Genomic DNA, 22,130 nt, shown 5'->3' with positions numbered 1-22,130 from the left:
GAGATGAGGACTTTTTGCTTTTTTTTTTCAGTGGTGACATTAAAGAAAATCTGGGGCTGTACCACCTGCAATTTCCAGCTAAGGATCTAGCAGATACATTTTAGTAATTACTAGGCAGAACTACCAAGTGATGTAAAAGGGATATTTAAAAAGGTGATTCTGAAATCCTGACACGAGACTATATGATATAAAGTGAACATCCTCTTTGCCCTAACCTGGCAGGCTGAGGTGAAATGTCCATCTCATCTGTTATGGAATGACTCTGGCTACAGCACTATAGATCTTTTTAATAAAGGCTGATGTTAGACTACTAAAAATTCAGTTTTGACGGCAAAATCTATTCTGACTGTAGGCACAGATCCTGCATGTTAAATTGCCACGCACACCACTATATGGCCTTAAAGTACTGCTTGTGGTGGTTAGATAAGTAGCAACAAATTTTTACTTCATTGTCAACAAGGATCCAATCATTCAGATGGTATCCAAGGAAAACTGAGAAATGTAGCATGAATTAGGACAGTAGGATTGTTCCTGAAAAGGATCACCAGGTCTCTTTCAAGATCTTCACTTTTCTCAGGAATTATTTATGGCAATGTATTTATTACTACACATCACCCTTCTGGTAACACTTGAACATTTTATGTTCTGCCACTTTTCTGCCCATTCTCAGTAAAGTAAAAGGTTTCCAGGCTCTTGAGACAGAGGATGTGATATCAGATGATGAGCAAAGATATATTTTTGAAGGAATGATCAGTCAAGCCCCAGACCAGAATTCAAATGAATGGGCAGCAGAGGCACAGTGATGACAAGAACAGGTTTCTGGGAACATTCTCCTTCACAGAGGTGGAGAAGTCATTTGCTGCTATGCAGCCCTGTGCATCAGAAGTGAACACAGCTGCTCGGTGAACCATTTCTTGTACTCACGCTCCTTTTCTGTAGTGAAACCAATCCACTCTGAGGCACTGCTGCCAACAGAGTTGTAAGACACAACTCGCAGGTTGTAAGTTGTGTAAGGCTCCAGGTTGGACACATTGGCACTCTGGCCTTTTCCTGTATATTTCACCTCAGTTGGGCCAGGACTGCAAGCCTTCACCGCTGGCTGTAGGTTCAGGGGACAAGCCATATACACATGGAGCTCATAGCTGAGAAGAAGGTAGAGATTTTAATTAATCAAGAGCCTTATAGCATAAAAAGCAAGCATACATTTCATCCTAACTGCTGTATATCTGGCTATTAGAGAAGAGAATAGACCTGATTCCAGTTTTTATCTTGAGATTTTTGTCTCACCTGTAAGATGCCTACAAGCAATCATGGTTGTCCATGACACTCACAATGAAACTGTTAACACTTGTTACCTTTCTGGTCACTTCTGCAAATCAGGATTTGCCTTAGTAACTACAAGATGCATCTGCCTCTTTGCTGCCAGCTGATCTCACGACTTTTTGGCTGTGCAACCACAGCTGTCAGGCAATTACTTCCACTCACAACAATTCATCCTCTCCATCCTCATCCCTCCCTCCCCCCTGCTGCTCAGGAGAAAAGCAATTGTTGCCCATTAACACCTCCCAGATGGCATGTAGGCCACATGAGATACCACCAACACTGGGCAGGAGGAGCATGGCTGTCACAACAATCCATGCTTTCAGCCTTGTGATTCCAGCTCATGTCCAGGAAAATTGTTCTGCCATCACCCCTTGCTGAGGTGGGCAGTTTTGGCTTGGTGGCAGCTCCTACCTGGTGACAATACCGTTGGGTGACTGAGGGGCGCTCCACTGGAAAGAGGCATTCCTGGATGTCACAGTGCGGATCTGAGGGGGAGGCTGCTCTGAGGGTGGAGCTGGCTGCGTAGTGATTTGGGCCATGGGTCCTTTGCTGCAACAGTTGAAACAGGTGCAGGCCTCCACGCCAATAGAGTACGTGGTAAAAGGTTTTAGCCCATATATTGTCTGCTGGGTGGCAGTCCCTTCTGACAGCTATAAAAATTAAAAAGGAACTTGTCACAGCTTCAAGCACCACAAACACTAAGTAAGAGTTATGGAGGTGAATTAGCTCCAGAAGATGGGCACAAGGTTCTGCATGTCCTTTAAGTCTGACATTAATGCAGCTGTTGTGTACTGGGAACTCTGCACTTATTTTTCTGTCATTACAAAGTTAAAGGGCACTGTTCAAAGGAAAAGACCATGCCATCAGTGGCCTCACAGGCATCTTGGGTTGAGCTGTGATCACTGTATGTCAACTTGCAAATGTCATTCTCAGGAAGAGAGAAATAGAAAACCTTTAAGAGGAAACGCTGGGATAAGCGGTACTGAAGCAAAAAGAAATTAATGTGGAAAATAACTCCGTGATAACAGTGCTAGCAAATAGTTTTAGGTATTTCACAAGCTTCCTCAAAATGGGTACACGAGACAGCATTCGTCAGAGTGACACAAATGTGTTTCATGGGTCAGTTTACTTACAGACAGGAGAATGTGCTCTCTGGTAGGTACCTCTATGTCAAGGGACAACATGACACTGCTCCACATTTAAACAGCCATGGTGCTGGTTGAAACTCTTAGGAAACTCTCCTACACTCTGCAAAGGAGACCGGGCAGCTCTGGCAAAGGAAATGGTGCCCTTGTTCTGAAACTGCTCGCAAGAACTGCCATTTCACCTCACTGCTGTAGTCATTTGTGAGTATATCTTCTTAATCCAAAGGAAAAAAAAAATGTAGAAAACACCTGTAAGGGGCAATATCTGCTCCCATTTTGCAGCATGTGATTCAGCAGAGTGCAGCAATAAAATGGGAAGGAGAGAGTCAAGCAGACAAAGGAAAGCACTTGGTTCTTCTTGATGCCAGAGCCAGAGATGAACTAGCAATGTAGCAGGTGTGAGGGGATGGAAATAGAGGGCCATGCAGACACCAACGAGCTGAACTGGCTGAACCAAACCTGGACACAGCCAACTGCACTGGAAGGAGTAAATGCGTAACATGCAATTGGTAGGCAGCTTAAGCTCAAGGAAAGAGCTGATGGCCTTGGAAAGGGTCCCTAGCACTTCTAAGCTGAGTAAGATGGGACAAGGGAAAAAATCCTTTACAAATATTTACCTACTTGTAAAAAACAAACTGTGTTACATACAAAAAGTATTTAAGTATTTTCCACTGATTTGGTGCTAACTGGTCCAGGCACCTTCCACAACCCTAGCCTTTCCCCAGATCTCCCTCTTTTATAATTCTAATGAAGAACTGCTGAGATTGGTCATTTCTGGACACTTAATGGTGTTCTAGGCTAAGATATCAAACACAGAATTTCCTTAACTACTTGAGCTATTCGTCAGTGCTTTATCACGAAGTACTTCTTACCAACAAGAAAGATTTTTAAGGGAAACTCACGTATAGCACTTTCTTCTGAACATCAAGTCCATAAGGCTATCCACAGCACACAACTGCTAGCTATTGGCTGCAGATTCCATCTGCACCATTTGGACTGGCAAGAGCTGTTTGGAAGTGTTTCATTTGGGTGGTTAGCTTCCCCTGAACAACACTTCTGGTTCCCATCACATTGATACAGCACATCACCACGTGAGAGGGGTTTAATGATGAGCTTAGTTCCTTGAGAAACATGACATTTAGGTGGGTAAAAGAGCTGTTGGCGCCAAAACAGAAGGAAGCATTGCAGAGTGGTTAAGGGGAGTGCAAGAGGAGAAGACAGTCTTTAACTAGCAGCAGCAACTTATAAGAACAAAAATGATAAAGCTAGAAAATACATGCTTAAATGGAAGTACAGAAACAGTGTTGACAATACTTACCACCACATCAGTCCCTCTGCTATCATTAGAAAACAGTCTGTAGATACTGACCATCCCATTTGGCTTAAGAGGGGGCCTGATGTTCACCACGGCCAATGTTGATGCAACTGTGTCGAAGTGGGGAGCTCCTAGGCCCTCAGGAGGGGCAGGGCCTGTCCGGCAGCGGGACCAGCTGCTTGGTGTCCTGCCCGCTGAGTTTACGGACCACACCTTGCACACAAAAACACAGAAGCTGTTAGTGGAAGACTCAAGCCTGCAAAATAACCGCGGTGATGGTTATCCAGGGATGCTACCTCAGCTGTGCTGACACTGAGAAAAATGAACTGCAATGACATCCATGCAAAACATCCCTTGACTGCCATCCACCTGTGTTGACTTCTTTCTATCAGAAGAATGAAATATTTCACTGCTACATTTAGGAGATTTACATTTTTAGAAGATTTCATGTCTCAGACAGTGTCTGGTTTTGTGTCTAATTCATGCCTGACCTCCAAACTCTGAGTTCCCACCACTATCTCTGTCATACCATGCAAAGAGGACGCCTTCAGAAGCTGTGCTCAACAGTGCTAATGTTTTCAAAGACATCTCTACAACAATACTGATATGCAGTCCTGCCAGTTTCTCCCTTCTAGACATTTCCTTCATGTATGCAAGCAAGCCCAGTGAATCCAGCCTGGCACTGTTATGTTCACTTTCACTGAATTGCAAAAGCCAAATTCTAGTTAATCTTTACATCGAGAAAGTTTTACAGGCACATCCCTCTCAAAAATATTAATGTGTAAACCATTCAACAATATTTTCAGTAACCCATAATATAAATAAAGCCAGTTGAAAAGTGTAGTTAAGTCAACATCTCTCATTTATTTTCACCACATTCACTTTATTATATAAGCACAAAGGCAAGGGCTTCAGTTCCCACATTTCAAAATTTAGCAGCTTGAATTAAGCCTGATTAAAAACCACATGTCTTATGAACCATGCCGACTAATTTTGTCAGCTTCCCAAAACCGGAGTGATCTGCAGACTACATAAAACTCAGCACTTATTAAACACACTCTCCAACAAATCTGCATGAAAATTAAATTTTGCTTTCATCAAGGAGTGAATAAACATATGGAAGGATGTATAATCTTATTTATCAAAAACCATTTGTATAATTAAACGCGAATATCATAAAAGGTTGCCTTAGGTCGTCATTTGCATGAGTAAGTAATTTGTAGAATGTCAGGTACAATAGACAGAATAGATGGATGCATGAACGTATAGGGTTAAATTAGGCTCAATATTAGCCAACCACATAGTGATCAATCAGAATGATAGATCTAAATGGCAACACAAGAGGACTGTCTGAGCGATTTTTTAGTATAAGTATTCCTTAGTAAGCTTTCATGTTGAGCAGTTCTAACTACAGTAAAACATGTTCTTATGAGATCTACCTGGGCAGAGGTCCTGGGGAAGTGGGTGGTGGTACTATGCCTTAAAAAAAAAAAAAAAAAAAGAAGGGTCTTCAGAACTGACACTGGAGTTCTTCCAGCTTGCAATATTAAGTTCCAAGATCATGGGATGCTTCGCAAGGGATCTGGGGAAGGAAAAACATCCAAAACCACCAAATGACTTGGAAGACTGTGGTTCTGCCAATTACAAACTCAAAGTTCCTGCCTGATTCCATCAGTAACGTATAGTACCACCCAGCGAAACACTACATAAGTACAGACGATGCCTTCCAATAAAAAGCTCAGCCAAAGCACTTTCATTGTCAGTGAAATCAGTTATATATCTCTGTTGTGAAATTTTTATAAAGTCAAACTCTGTTCACTTTACTGCAGGAGGTCAAACTGTCTATCTCAGTTCAGTCTCAGCGGCTACAAAGATTTGCCCACAGTCATTCATTTCAAGGGGCATATTTCTTTGTAGAGAGAATAAGCCACATATGGAAAGAGCAGCTCAGAGTGTGCTACTGGCATTGACTCAGATCTGACCTAGGTTCAAATGCTCCAATTACTTCCAGGTTGTGGCCATAATAAGCATGGAGTGTAACAGTGTCAGACCTGACCTGCCAAGGAAGCTGCTCACAGAAAAACTAAAGTTAGAAACAAGAGCTTCCTCTGTAGCACAGGAACTCAGCCTCAGAATGAGACCTCCTCAGAAATTCAGAGAAGCGACGGATGAAACTCATCTGGGATACACACGCCTCACTGCAAGCTGGATGGACATACCTTCCTCCATCAATCCCTCTCCTGTCATAGGTGTCTATGCCTTGTCTTTCAGAAAACAAACCTTATTTCAGACAAACAAGGGCTCTTTCCTTCAAAACAATGTCTTAGGACAAGGAAAAAGGGGATGCTCATCCCCCATCACACTACAGCTAAGTGGTTAAAGGACTGCTCCAGGAGGCAGGTAATCTAGGTTCAATCACAACCTCCCTACTGGTGGAGGGAGTCAAGCTTGCCCCTCCAGAGTGGGAATGCCCAGGCGGATGACCCATCTTTGTACTTGGGGTGCTCCTAGTGCTCCCTTTGGAGCTGTTTTCTCTGTGCATGAACACAATGAAAACAAGGTTGACTGGGCAGAGCACAAGCAAGTGCCAGCAGCCACAGTCATCCAGCACCTCCCCAGGGAGGTAAGGGGGTACTGAGATTGCGTTCCATGCCCTAGTTGCCACACTCCTTTTCCTCTTGAAAAAAGGACGAGGTCATAGCCACATGCATGTGGCCCTCACAGACAGGCATACTCTAAGCACGCCTTCTCAACAGACAGCAGCTACTCAACCCTGCCAAGACATGTTTCCAGCAGAAAACCTCTAGGTGTCTGTGAAACTCTCTAACACCAGCTTCTGAGACTGTTGTGACAGCTGAACAGGACTTCTGAGGATCTAAATTTTGGATTTACACTGACCTAAGCTGGATTCCCTTAACTCACTATGCTTCTGCTCAACCATCTGTAAAAGGATGAATGGGTATAAGAATATTTCCCTTTGAGAGTTGCTGTCCAAGTAAATCCTGGTCAGCATTCGGAGACTTGGAGCAGAAGTGCCCAGAACTGACTGCAGATGGAAATGCTGAAGTTTATCCACATCTTTGCATGATGAAATGGGACAGCATGGCAACAGAAGCCACAATAAAGGGTGCCTGTTAAAATCAGAGGTTTGGTCACGTCTTCATCACAAAACAGTCATGGACGAAAACCGTTGCCGGTCTGGCCTGGTTAAAAGGAAAGTTCATGCTTTGGACTTTTGTAAAAACCTTTTTAGGCTCAAAAAAATTCTTCTGAATTTTTATATGATCAGCACCAAAATGTATTTAACTGCATTGATATAGAAATGTAAAGAGCTTAGTAGGCAGTAGTATTACCTGCAGCTTATAATGAAGAATACGAGTCCACAGGCACCTGGGGCAAACAAGAAACATTCCATCTCAGGGATGTATTTAATGGCAAAACACAGACAGCAGGAAGCTAACAAAAGTTTCTTATAACTTGGCTTTCTGAATATATTGCCTCCAAAATCATTAAGTCTGACATCATGGTACACGGCTCAGCATCCTGCCAGAAGTGGTGCTGTTAATGGCTGCACTGTCCCAAAATAGCCAGGAGAGGGCTCTGAAATCACCATTCACACCCCCTCAAAGGACGAAGATAGTCCAAAATTAAGGCACAAAACAAAGCGCATGGCCAAAAGCTCCCCAAAACAAAAAAAAAGTGGTTTGGCAAAGGACATCGTGTGTGTGCTTAACACCTGCCAGCTCACAACACTTCCCATCTCAGACCTGGCTCAAACAACCTGGTAGGTATTATGACTGTGAACACAGGGACCAGCCAGAAAGTTCCCAAGTCAGAATCTTCTCTGGTCCTGCAAAGGGGAGCCTTGGTCAACTGAGAGATGACAGAGAATGAGAAACTCTCTGTTCCTGGACAGGTCTCATTCTTGTTCATTTCTACTGAAGTGTGAAGCTGGATGGCAGTACCTTGCCTGCCTGAAGACAGCATTCTTGAGCTCCTGATGAATTCACAGACCAGGAAGAGGTAGGAACCTCTGCTTTACAGGGAGGCCAGATGCTCCTCGCCCTTCCTGCTTGCAGGAAATCAGCAGAAAGGAAAGCGAGGCAAACAGCTGACTACCTCCCCAGCAGTGATGCCTGGCTCCCACCACGTCCTACAGGCACTGTGCATCATACCTCTTTGCACTGCAGTTCACATCTTTCTTCTGTGAGGATCAGGACCTCAGCTCCGTATGTGGTAGCAGCTTGCACAGGTACTTACGACTGCCTGAGAGGAGGTTGTAGTGAAGTGGGTAACAAGCAGTAGAATGAGAGGAAATGTCCTCAAGTTGTGTCAGGGAAAGTTTAGGCTATATATTAGGAAATACTATTTCACTGAAAGGGTTGTCAAGCACTGGAACAGGCTGCCTAGGAAGTAGTGGAGTCACTGTCCCTGGAGGTATTTAAAGAACGTGTACCTATGGCACTTAGGGACATGGTTTATTGATGTACTTGACAGTGTTATGTTTACAGTTGGACTTGATGATCTTAAAGGTCTTTTCCAATATAAACCATTCTGTGATCCTTTGACTTGGATCTCCACCCTTAGGGCATCCACTGACTGCACACACCTGTGACTACTGGTCTTTCCAAAAAGCATTCAATGCTGGCACTACTTGGCACATACAAGGAGAGGTAAATGGAAGCAGAGAAGGATTCATGTCACCCTTTTCTTTCTAGAGTTGTTCTGTGGAGGTAGCAAAGACATAGCACTACTTTGAGACTTTGCTTTAGATTTAACTCAGATTTGTTCCATTTCTAACCCTATATTTGCATAATTGCAGAATTTTCACAGGATATTTTCCAAGATAGCAACACATTTTAAGGATATACAAGATACAATATCAGCAAGCTTCAGAAATGTAGCCTCCAATTTTAGTCTTGGCTGGTAAAAAAACAGAAACCCTGGGCAGCTCACTACAGTCATCAGTTGCAGTACCCTTCACAAGTCTTTCTTCTCATCCAAACTGACCGGCGTTCAGCCTGGGTAATTTGGAGTTACTTATGCAATGTCAGCACAGCTCAGAGCACAAAACTTGTCTACAAAAATCTAGTGTTCAGCATTAGGATAATGTATTCACATCTGGACACTACAGAGTCAGGCAAAGCAGAAAGTTTCAAAAATGGTTGGAATCCACTGGGGACAGAGCAAAGGCAGGGGGAAGAGAATATCGTGCCCACTCATGACCAGGCGTACAAAGAGGTAGCAACAAATGTGTGCTTTCTGATTGCCCATCCTCAAATCCATACTTAACCCTCTTCAACATTCATTTAGCACCCTTAGGGAAGCCATAAACATCTAATGGGATAGATTTTTAGGTCCAAGCTTCTAGCAATGTGATAATCTGAGCCTCTTAACAATGCTATTCATCTTCACTATTGAAATGTTAGTAATAAAAGTACTAAACCCATTCTGGGGAAGGGAAAGACAACAGACAAACACTTTGAGACTTACAGAAAATTACCAAATTCTAAAGGAATTAATTTCATATAACATAGTATAACACCAGTAATTAATGAGAGATATAAACAGGTTTAACTCTAAAAGGCAGAAAATTAAATAATTTGTTTCCTATGGGTATATAATAAGATAGTTACCAAGTTCCCATGAGAGAGATAAGCAGATATTAAAAGGTCTTTCCAATACCTGTAATGGCTAAGGGCAACAGCTAATTCAATAGATTCGATCAAAATCACCACTTCTTCCTCCGCTTCTGATTTATTACTTTGGCTGTAGTTAGTCATCACTCATTTTAGTTTGCTTTTCAGCAGTCATAAATTATGCCTCGTAAATAAAAAGATACAATCAAGGAAACCATATGAAGTCACCTACAGCCCAGGAGTATATTTTCCCCTGCTACTCACACTAATGTCTTTTTAAAGGATAGCTTGCCATGGTTTTGAATATGTCAATTCACCCAGAAAGGTCTTGCAAGAGTAGCACTGTAACAGTCTCACTGTCAACTTTAGAAGCCAACAAATCCAGTTAATATCCACATTTAGTTTACTGAACAAGAAAATCAAGCTTTGTTGCATCAATGCACTGCTTAAGTGCTTGAATTTAGGATGGTATTGACAACAGAAATATGGTGCCTAAAATAGGGCTTAATAAAAGAAATCACATGGTTTCAAATGGCCCTTCTCCCTACTCTGCATCCTCTACCAGGGGAACAGAAGCATCTGATTCAGCAAAAGGGTATTTATGAGCATTACATCTGTGAAACAAAACAGTTATGTCTGATTTACTTTCCAGAAGCTGAAGCTGATCTTGGTAGTCTAATGCAGGTACAATATGCAAAAGAGCACAAAGAATCATGTAAGAAAAAATCAACTTTTCTAAACAAAATGAAGAGGACATAATGAGTAAGGAGTACAAGAAAGAACTACATTTTATTTTATGTCACTAGCACAACTTTCTGTCAGGGAGATTGGGAGAAACAGTAAATTAAAACTATGAAAAGGAGCCAGATATGAAGAATACTACAAATGGCTAACTATCCATTACTGACCAGTCAGAAAACCAGTTTTGCTCCACTTTAACTGCAGAAGTCACTGAGCTATTTGTCAGTAATTAAGCAGCACAATCTGGAGCTCAGCCAACAATTTGGCAGTCAGGCTGGTAAACCAAGTGTCATTCTTGTCATCTCTGAATGTGACCAAGAGGGCTGACATATTCTGCACTCCATGTAGTTGGTCTTGCCTTAATCTTCATGAATTTGCACCCACTTTTTTTCTTTTTATTTCTCCAAAGTCAGAATATGGTTTGTTTTCCCTTTGAGAGCCCAAGACAGAGGACCCAAAATATATTCCCCCTTGTATATCTCAAGGTATTTCCTAGACCCCTCAATTGGCTGCAGTAATTTGAGTGTGAGAAGCACACTTTACAAGCAAGAGGGCTGTGCCTCCTGCAGCAGGCAGAGGCAGACACCTTCAGTGCTGCAGACCCACCTGCCTCCGTGCAATGTGTAATCCTCCTGGAGAATAAATTTCTGCGGGCAGCCTTACAATTTTCTGAAAATGGAAAATCCTATTTTTCTGTGTTTACATGCTCCATGCCTACCAAGTGGAAATAAGGATGCATCCTAAACGGGGAAGACATTAAGCCATTAATCAACAGAAACAGTCTAGTAGGTGCTAATATACTTATGCAGATCTGGCCCTTAAAGAATAAAAGTACTTCCATGAACAACAGTGACCTAAGCATTTAGAGGGCATAGTCCCTTTGACCAGCACGAGCTTCTAAAGTCACTTCAACAATTTTGAAAGGGCAACTTTTGCATCTAGCCTCACAAGCCTTAAAAGTTCAGCTGAATATGAAATGAAATGAGAAACAAATGAAAAAATTCCAACAAATGAAAAAAAAAAACTAAACAAAAACCCTACAAAACCCCCAAAATGAAAACTACTCCAAAATCCTGACTTCAGATCCAATGAAGTTGCCAGGGTTCATTGAACTAAATCTCAGTACTTCCAAAAAAGCTGGAGAGAGTCCCACCACGGCACTTTGATTTTTTCTGCATTCTGCTAGAGGAAATTCAGTTGCATTTAAAGTTTTATGTCCAGCAAACAAGTCTCAAATGCAGAGGCAGCAGAATCAATATCCTGTTTAAGTGAAATATAAATCTGGTTTTCATCAGCATAATAGCAAAAGCCAAGCCCAATACTTGTGAATAACTCGTCTCACAGGCAAGATATAAATTGCCAACAATGGAGGGGCTCAGAATAGATCCCAGAGGACTGCTCCAAGTGACATAAGAGGAAGACAAACACGTGCATGCAAAAACCTCTTGCACACCAGTGAAAAAAACTAAGAAATGATTTAGAGTCCCAGTCAGCAGCACAGGCTGATTATGGAGTAGAACCAAGATCAAAAGCAAAGTTTTGAATACAGCATGGTAAACCACAGGAATCTGGACATGAGACTTTCTTTGTTACCCATCACTAACAGACCATAAAAACTTTGGTTGAAGCAAGTCTCTGTGTTATCAGCTTCCCCAAAAGCCAGCTTCTGAATAAGATAATTGAAAGCTGGTGCAGTTGAGAATATTCCCCAGCCAATGTCTACAACTTCCAGCTCGAGTAACAACTTGGGATGTTTTTCCTTGTCTAAGACAGCTTCCTAACTAATAAGTAGGGCTTTGGTCTGCTACAACACTTGCTACCTATCCAGTCCCATCTGCATTTGAATTCTCATTCTGCACAGATCCTGTCCAAAATAGTAAGGAGATTTGATCTCACAACAGTTCTGCTACAAGAAAACTACAGTAGATGGTAAGCAGACTTCAGACTGTTCTGGGTCTACAGATGGGACCTAAAGAAGCATTAAAGAAAAGCTGGAAAAAAGAAAAGGAAACCTTTATATTTGTACATAGTAGGACTTGAAACACTGAAGAAGTTTATTTAACTAAAGGTTAACTTATTTAACTAATGGTTATTTCCAGGACAGTTTTAACAGTTTTGCTCATGAGAGAAGTGACAACTGGAAAATATACCCAGAAAATACACTTCATCTATTTAAAGTGCAATAACTTTCCAGACTTCAAGTAATTACCATTTCTACTTTGGAAAGTATTATTAAAGCATCTCCTGTATTGCTAAGTTCAGAGAAGATGTCATTAGGTAACTGAAGGAAATCAAGTAACGTGGACTTGCAATCAGCAACAAGAAGCAGTCAACTCACAGATACTTGTCATTTCATAGAATCCTAGAATGGTTTGGGTCAGGAGGGACCTTAAAGATCATCCACTTCCATCCCCCCTGCCATGGGCAGGGGCAACTTCCACTAGATCAGGCTGCTCAAAGCCTCATACATCCTGGCCTTGAACATCTCCAGGGATGGGGCATCCACTACTTCACTGGGTAACTTGTTCCAGTGCTTCATCACCCTCACAGGAAAAAACTTCTTCCTAGTGTCTAATCTAAATCTACTCTCTTCCAGTTTAAAACAGTTACCCCTTGTCCTAACATTACATTCACTGATAAAGAGCTCCTTCCCATCTTTCCTGTAGGCTCTTTTTAAGAATCCTGTGGTAAGGTCTCCCTGAAGCCTTCTCTTCTCTAGGCTGAACGACCCAAACTCTTAGTCTGTCCTCATATGGGAGGTGCTCCAGCCCTCTGATTATCTTCAGCACAGAGCTAACAGACACACTTTTCACACTGGCTGTTCCTTACAGACATGCTGCCAATATAGAAGCATCAAAAGGAAAAAAAGGGGTTTGAGATTGTCAAGCAGAATAGTAAGGCTTTCTGGATACTGCAATAACCACACTTTTGTAGTAGTATCCTAGGTTATCTTCTCAATAGTTTTATAATTGTTCCTTCAGAATACTTTTCTTACTCAAATTAGATTTATTAAGAAATCCCCTGCTCTCTCCCCTCCAGGCCCTGGGTCCCTTACAGTAATGGAGCAAGAGGCAAGGGACACAAATTGAAACAAGGAAATTAGATACAAAGAAATAGAAGATATATGTTGTCTGAAATCGATACAGGGTGCTCACACACTCTGTACAATCTCCATCCATCCTTGGAGATTTAAAGATGAAAAACTTGGTCCAAACCTTAACTGGACACAGCCCTGAGCAGCTGGCTCTATCTGGACCTGCTTCAAACAGGGAGTTAGGCTAGATGCCTTCTGGATGTCCTTTCCAGCCTACATGACTCTTGTAAGTCTACTGCACGTGTACACATAGCAGCTGGATAGACTGAACTGCTAACGTAATAAGGCAACTTTATAGATTTCATTCTTTATGGTCTCTGGCTGCCAAAAAAGAACACAACAGTAGCAGTGGAGCACAGCTACTGAAGAAGCTGATCTGTAAAGTGCGCTCTCATTGATTTTGAGGATTACACCATTCTGGGGGAACCCAATATATCTAAGGGCAGGTCTGCTGTTCAGAAGGGCCTAGAGGAATGGGTCATCAGGAACCTCATGAATTTTAGCACGGACAAGTGCGAAGTCTTGCCCTTGGGAAGGAATAACTCCTTGCAGCATTACAGAGAAGGGACTGACCAGCTGCTGGAAAGGGCATAGGGGGTTTCAGTAGATAGAAAGCTGAACATGAGCCAGCAATGTACTCTGTCAGCAAAGATGGCCAACAGCATCTTGAGCTGTTTAAAAGGAGCATAGACACAACTAAAGGAAGTGATTACAGGCTTTTACTTAGCATTTGATCTGTTTTGCCCTGTGAAAACAAGGTAGATATTTGGAGAAATTTCAGCAGAGGGCCATCAAGGTAATCAGAGGATTGGAGAATGTGACTTATGAGGAGAAGCTGTGGGGGTGGAGCTTGTTCAGCCTGGAGAAGAGATGGCTTTGGAAGGCTGTGCGTGCAGTTCCCTAGCACCTACCCATACGCTAACAAGAAGAGAAGCCCACATTCCTCACAATGGTACGTGATGGGACGGGACAAGAGAAAACAGGTATAATTTCAAGCAAAAGAGGTTCAAACTGAACATAACGAAAAAACCTTTTTCACAATGAGGACAGTCAAGCAGCAGAGCAAACTGTCCCAAGAGGTAATATATCCATGCTCCCTGGATGTTTTCAAGACGAAACTTTATCAAGTCCTGCCTAACCTCATCTGATCTCTTAAATGATCCTCCCTTGAGCAGGAGGTTGGACTAGGAAGGCCTCCTGAGATCCCTTCCAGCCTAAATTATCTTGTGGTCCTAGAAAGTAAATAAGCCTGGAAAAGGCAGACTGGCATGGCCTTTTTTTTTTTTTTTGAGCATTGTTTTTTTCTTTGAGGATTGTCAAACTAATCTTCAAGGTATATCACATGTACAAATATTGCATACAGAACTGGTAGTGAGGCTTACTGGTACCCTGTTTGGTTTCAAAGAAGTATGCCTATTCACAGAAAACATCACATTAAAAAAATCAACTCCAGTCTGCTGTAATACTATATCTACTTACTTTTAGACACAACACATCTAAGATTGGTTTTTTTTGTGAAGGTCTAAATTCCCCTAACTTATACGAAGTCTGGGGAAAGATTTCAGATGGTTATAAATAGCAAAGTTTATAGTTCATAGACTGAAATGAAGTAAATCAAGTTTTACATTATCGCTAGTGCTCTATGATAAAAACAATGATGCTAAAACTTGTAACTTCAACACAGAAAACAGTTACAGGTGAAAGGATGGCAGAACAGGTCTCCTTGCTCTATCTTAGCTTCATTGGAAAAAAACCAAAATGGTAAAAATACCCATGTGAACGAGAAGTAACAACAACTGTCAACAGCAAATTCATTTTTGAAGCACTCATAAGAACTGCTTGTGATCTGAATGCCTAATTTAAAGAGAAAACAACACCATTTCTTCTTGATGTAAAATACCTTAAGATTGTAAATCAAAAATTAATTCAGAATAGATTGGTAGACGATGGAAAAAGAAAGAGTAATTGATGAAATGCAGCTGCCTTTTAAGAACTAGGACTTCACACTATTCACATAACAGTATAGCCTTGCAAAAGCTCTGGAGAGTACACAAACAGCATACAAGATACACAGGCACTTATGACTGAGCTAAAGAAAAATGACTGCTGAATGAATGTATTGCTTGTTCAAAATTATTTTCAGCTTCTCAACTATTTAAAATACATTAACAATAATCATTCAGGTATTACAACACCATTAACATTAGAAAAGAGATGTGTTTGTTCATTGTAAGTGTAAAGCAAGGTTCTCAAAGCGTACAGAAATCATAATCAGTGCTGCTAAATGACTTCAATTCCCACCTGATATTCGTATTCTGTGTAAGGCAGCAACTTGTCATCTCTGAAGGATGTTGAAGAACCGTTGTAAACAAGTGTGAGGTCTAAATTTATGTGCGCTTGATTTGTTTGCCTTCTGTAAAGTTCATAGTATAAAATTTTCCCATTTGGCTGCTGTGGGCCAGTCCATAGGATGGAAGACGTTGATTGGAAGCCACTGTCTCTGGTCTGTATTTCGATGAGAGGGGCAGGCTGAACTGCCGGGGGTGACTCCAGTGTCTGTACTGACGCCCACTCACTGGAGGCACAACCCAGTTCTGTGCAAGCTTGGATCTGTACTTCATACCTTTGGGAAAGTAAATCCGGAATTAAGTGATTAAAACACTGAAAACTGTCCATGAGATCTGAATCAAATATACATGGGGCAGGGGGTGGTAATTTCTCTTGGTCTTTGTAATATTTTAATTAAAAAACCAGTTTGTATGAACACAGATTTACATGCTTGCATAACAAAAATGAAGAATGTTGTCTTCTGGGTTTTGATTTGTGGGTGATTTTTTTTTCAGAACAGCATTAACATCTCCAGGAATTAAGTGATCAAAATCATTTAAGAATCAAAATGATCTGGTACCCTTTCTTATGTTTGAGCTGTCACTTAAACTTAAGTCAGCTTCAAGGTATGAGCAAGTTGCTGGTGTGACTCCATTATCTTAGGTGAGCTACACTGTGAATGGGCTACCTAACAGGTCTTTGGTCTCCCCACTCTGAACTTTGTTATCTAAAGCCTTATTTATTCTGGAGTGCAGACACCTTGCAGAAGATACACAAGTACAAGATTGCAGGTTTTGGAGTTTAAAGCAGAGTGCTGAATTACCTCTTGTAGTAATTACCATCCGAGTTAACTCTATGCACTTCATCAAGATGATATATAGGTGGCATTACTATAAACTTAAAAAATCCTGATTTTGTTTTAGGAAACAAAACCCCATGGGTCTGACTATCTGTTTAAATGAGATGATTAAGCAATCTGCCAGCCCACAGATTCACTTTGCAGAATTCATTCGATAAATGAGGTCTTCCAGACTTACCTACTGTAGGGTTGCAGTTCTGCCACTATGTATGACCGTCTCATAAAGGAAACATGAGATGTGTTAAAGTCAACGGTTTTCTTTCCTGTTTCAGCAGGCTTGTGGATTGAGATTGTGTAATTTCTAATGTCACCATTTACTTTGACAGGAGGATCCCAGGCCACCAAAATCTCCTTTGAAGACCATGCCTGCAACCTAGGAGGCAACATCCCAGATGGGGCAGAGGGGTTGGTTTTTATCTGAGCTGATGGGCTGGTCACACTGCCTTGACTGTTATTTGCACTGACAGTGTAGCTGTACTCCATGCCTGGCATTAGGGTGAAATCAAGATATCGAGTTTCCAGACCTGAGTAAACAAGAACACCATCCCTCCTTAGCTCGTAACTTGTGATTTTACCATTGGGGTTAGCTGGAAGTTTCCATGTGATTTCAATTGACTCAGAGCCCATGACAAGCAGCCTTGGAGCTTCCATATTTAATGGTGGGGCCTCCATGGTCATCACTGACTGGGATATGCTAGATGTACAGCCCCCTGCAGTACAGGCAACCAACGCAAAATCATACTGTGTGTAAGGCTCTAGATTAGAAACCAACATTTGCAAACTTTTGCCGGGATGATACTCTTCATTGTTTAATTTCAATATGTACTTGGTGATATCTCCATTTTGTATTTGAGGAGGTGCCCAAGATGCATTAATTTGAGTAGCACTGACAGCCTGCAGAGATGGTGGATCCACCAACGCAGGAGCTGCTTCCAGTGTCTGTATAGTAGCCGGTTCGCTGGTAGAGCAGCCCCCCATTGTACAAGCAACAATCACATAGCTGTACAATGAATATGGCAGTAAGTCTTCATCTGTGTAGTTGAAAGTAGCAGCATCAAAGCTGAAAGGATAGAGAACATCATTTTTTAGCAGCCTGTATGACTGAAGAATACCATTGGGCTGTGCTGGGGGGGCCCACGAGATAAGCACTTTACGAGGGTTAACTGACACAGAGGATAACCTAGGGGCAGCTAGGCCTTTTGGGGCAGTTTGACTAGTCTTTGCCACTGTCCAGGAACTGTCAGTGTAGCCCGCTGCATTCCAGGTACGTATTTTGTATTCATACCTTGTCCATGGCTGTAAACCTTTATCATTATATATGAATGTATTGCTTTCAGTGTTATATTCTGTGAAAACAATTTTCTCGTCCTCTGTTGTTGCTCTGTACCCCGCAGCATTTTCTTTTGTGCATCTGTGAATAACTTCATAGCGAATTATTTTTCCATTTGGATTAATTGGCTGCAACCAGCTCAGTTCAATGTTGGTAGCATTCACTGCCTGAATTACAGGTGCCATCTGAGACACTGGGGCTGCTTCATCTGTTCGGACTGGCTGGGGTAGAGAACGAGTGCAGCCTGCTGCATTGCAAGCTTCCAGTACAAGGGTATAGAGAGTGTATGGCTCAAGGCGCCTGAACAGGAACTGGCGAGACAAACCACTGTACTCCAAGTTATCATCACTGAAAATATTGTAGGTCTGGGGAAGAAAGAAAGAAAAAAAAAGAAAAAAAAATCAGGGAGGGAAGAAAGGACAGAAGCCAGGATAAAAGGAAAAAAATATGTATAAAGCAATATTTTTTTTTTCCAAGCAATCATTTTTTTTTCAATAATGAGTGGATGAGACACCTTAATATTTGCAACAGGGTAAGGACTATTAGCCAATTATTAAGAAACTTACTTCCTTACCAGTAACAATCACCACACAAACAGATCATTGATACAAAAAGAATATTTGCATCCACTTTTTGTGATTTTTTTCAGTTTGGATGCAGTAATAAATCACTTAGTGACAGTTTTCATCATATTTATTTGTTATCAAGTTTCACTGTGAGGTTCTCATGGGCTAGCAGAAAGCTTTTCACAGACTAACTAGAGAAAACCACTTAAGAAAAAAAATCCAAATAAAGCCCTGTAGTTGCAAACCTTAAAGGTGAAGATTCACAATCAGTTGAAACCATCGAGCTAAAAGAAGTCCCAAATTTCAAAGCAACATTCTGTGAAATCCAGATTTTCTAGAAACAAAGTTTGGCCATGTCTAATATAAGCCAGATTTCACACACAGATTTCTATACGTCAAATAAACAATTCAGTTGACTGTAAACGAATACTTACAGTCATGGGGCAGCACAAGAATGTTAATACTCATTTTAATATAATCACAAGCAGAGAGGGCTCACAGAGTGCCTTGTGCTTACATCGGTCTTCTGTCTTATTTTAAAGTATAATGTATTTGATTGAGTCCTTTTCAGCAAAAATGTTTTAATTTGATATTCAGCATTTCCCTTCTCATTTTTGATCAAGTGTCAAGAAGAAGATTACCTTAATCACACCATTGGGTTGGGAGGGCTCTGACCATTTTAGTAGCAGAGCCCTGCCATTTTCTTTCTTTTCCACAGTGAAGTTGCTGAGGCCACTGGGTGAAGCTTCCAACGTGCGCACAGATGTCCAAGGGCTTGAAACCTGCCCGGCGTTGTTTACAGCAATGACATGAATATGATATGTTGTGAAAGGTTTCAATCCAAATAAATGAGCTTGATGCTTTGTTCCCTGAAGCAAGAATACAGATGTTTGAGTTAGTTAAAAAAGTAATCAGCATCTGTGATTTATGTCACTTGGAAAATGAGGTCTCAGCTCTGGGTCACTTCTGACTGCTTTGCGGAATACCCCATCTGGTTACCAGAAAGTTTTTGTGGGTTTCCATAGCCGAACCTCAAAAAAACCCTCTGTCATTACAGTGGAGTCTTTGGAGCTGACTCCTGGGAAGTTCTGCACAGTCCAAAGCTCAGCTAGCAAGCAGCTCCTACGTTTCATTGAGCATGTGTTGGAGCTTTGCTCAGTGAGGATCAGAGTGCTTGGTACTCTGCAGGATTTAAGCACAAGTTAAAACCCGTAGTATATGAGTGATGCCTGACTACACGGAACCCTCACACATCTTGTGTGTAGGAGTGATATTTGATAGGCATGCTGAACTGTTCTGTCTACTTAGAGCATTGTAATCTGTTGCATTTCCAAGACCACAGTTTTGTTTCTAATGAAAACAAACTCCTTAAAAGCAGGGGGAGGAGAGAAGGAAGGATAAATTGGTTTGTCTCTTCCTGATTTGTAAAGATGTCACTTGAGATGAGACAAGGTAAGAAGACTGCAGGGCAACCTGTTGCCTTATAAGAATCCTCATCCTCTCTCTTTCTCCAGGCTGGAAGAAGCAGACACGCTGCTGATGGGGATAGACAAGTGGGCTAGACCCTTCCTGGCACTGGACCCTCTCCCTGGCATTTGACACTCCCCTTGCACTGGGAGAGAGAGGCTCGGAGGACCACAGCTGTTCATGAATCCCACTGGGCTCTGCCATGGCTGAAAGGGCTGGGGCTGACCTGCCATCGTGCCAGACCACAGCCCAACACATGGGCATGCAGGTGGATGCTGACAGACAGATATCAGCCATGGCCAGATGGGGCCACTGGCATCGCAGCTCATGGCTTTATCCAGTTTACCCCAAACAGCACCTGAGACAAACCTGAAACTGCTCCACTTGGATATGAGGCAAAACGAACCTCATCACAAATTCAAGTCTAGGCAGGAAGGGGATACAGCCATAGTATTAATTTGAACAGCCACAAGAGATGCAGTGGCTGACAAAGAACAGGAGTAACATGTTTTAGAAGCAGACTCATCAGAGGGTCAAGGAAGAGAGAGTATGTGCTGATCACTGATATATTTAGTTTCATTTTTATTTGTGCTTTTGTATTAATTATATAGATCTCAAGAATGGGAGTGCGAGAATTGTTTCCTTCATGTGGCAGAAACAGCTGAAGTCAATTTCCCTGTTTCAGTAAGTCATATTAAGTTGTTAAATGCTAACGCTTCCAATTGTTTAATATTTAAACATTTGTTAAGCTATCAGACTCAGAAACAAATTTTAAAGAAATATTAATTTCTTTTTTTAAATATTAAAAGTTAGATCATAAATATTTAAATAGTTATTTCCTCACAACAATGAGTTAGTCTTTTAGATAAATATAGCACAGCATTTGAATGACCATTATGAATATTAAATCTGAAGATGCCACAAGTACAGACTATGAACATACTTTTCTGATAAATGATTCCTTTTTCTGTTAAACAGGACAAACACTAGCAAGATTAATAATGCAAAAAAGTATAATTCTTTGTTAGGAATTCCCAGTCATCACTGCCAAAAAAGCATAAGCTCAAATGCAAATAGCAATCACCTCGAACAGATTATATATAAAAAAGCTCTGGCTGCTGTGGGACATTTAGAAATATCTTTTGTCATAAGAAACACGGAAAGCATGTGGGCTATAAAGCAAAAACATATGTATATTGTCAATAGCAGCACCTGTTCAATTACAGTTTATTTCAGTATGGAGAATTTAGTTCAGCCCCTAGATGGCAATACTATCAAACACTTTTTGTAACATGAGTACTTAATGATTAACAACGTACGTTCTGTCATCCAACATACTCCAGGTAGCCATTAAAAAAATAACAAAACTGATTTCATTATAGATCCTTTTAATAAACATATATGGCTTAGATCCTTGAAAGTGGGAGTGTTCAAACTGCCATAGCCAAAACCCTATACAGCCGAACAGAAAATTATGAACTGCAGGCTCTGAGAACAGAGCTCAAACTGAAGCTCATGCTTAGCATAAAAATCTGGCATCAGAAATTATGTTGGCACAAAACATGATTAAAATTAGTTTTACAATTGAATGTGGTCTGTATTAATAGTTTTTATGAGGACAGTTATCTATTAGGTTTTCAAAACAGAACTTTTAAAAGCCTAAAATTTACATTCTGTGGTTCAGGGGTGGTGATGGGAGGAAGGGAGCACACAACATTAAATTACTGTCCCTGAACTGCTATACAGAGGCTCTCCGAAGGCACAAACACTTTATTACAAACACCATACAAAAAGCAATGTCTCCCGTTTCTAATCAGCTGGTTCATCAAGGTGGGTTTTTGTGACAGCAATGCTACAAAACACTTGGTTTTTTGTTTTTAAACAGAAAACCAGCATTTTTTTTATCACTCTCTACCATTTTCCCACTAAACCCCACGATTTAATTATTTACAGTCCTCACCACGCTTTGAAATGAAACAAGGATGGAGGGATTTCTTTGCCTGCAGTTCATCATGTTCTCTGGAGACGGCTAAACCATTCCTTCCAGGGATGACTTTTATCCCTGGGTCCTACAGATTCTTCTTGAAAAGCAAACGGTTTACACGTATTTTTGTTTTGTTTGGTTTTGAAGCAAGCTCAGGGGATGTACTCCCAGAATAGGGAGCCACGTTCTGCCCCGCCCCCACACTGCTACTGTTGCCATTAGCGAATTTGCTCAGCTCGAAGGCAGAGGCTGAAAAGAGGATGGATGGCAGTCTCAGTGATTCATTTTAAGAATTACTTAATGTCCTCCAATGACATTTTCAGCCTAGAAATACTGTCC

General features: G+C 41.3%; 1 protein-coding gene across 1 annotated transcript in view; it reads right to left on the bottom strand.

Moving 5' to 3' along the window:
- The window catches only part of USH2A (usherin), a 386,799-nt gene that overhangs the window by 8,029 nt on the left and 356,640 nt on the right, over positions 1 to 22,130 (bottom strand). The window contains exons 62-67 of the mRNA XM_054061157.1: positions 18,982 to 19,209; positions 16,623 to 18,139; positions 15,559 to 15,880; positions 3,787 to 3,996; positions 1,735 to 1,973; positions 925 to 1,142 (exon numbers count right to left, since the gene is read on the bottom strand). Coding sequence (XP_053917132.1) covers positions 925 to 1,142; positions 1,735 to 1,973; positions 3,787 to 3,996; positions 15,559 to 15,880; positions 16,623 to 18,139; positions 18,982 to 19,209 — 2,734 coding nt within the window. The remainder of the gene's footprint in view (positions 1 to 924; positions 1,143 to 1,734; positions 1,974 to 3,786; positions 3,997 to 15,558; positions 15,881 to 16,622; positions 18,140 to 18,981; positions 19,210 to 22,130) is intronic.

Source organism: Cuculus canorus, chromosome 3 (genome assembly GCF_017976375.1).
Source record: "Cuculus canorus isolate bCucCan1 chromosome 3, bCucCan1.pri, whole genome shotgun sequence".
Lineage (NCBI taxonomy): Eukaryota > Metazoa > Chordata > Aves > Cuculiformes > Cuculidae > Cuculus > Cuculus canorus.
This window is presented reverse-complemented; position numbering and strand designations above follow the sequence as displayed.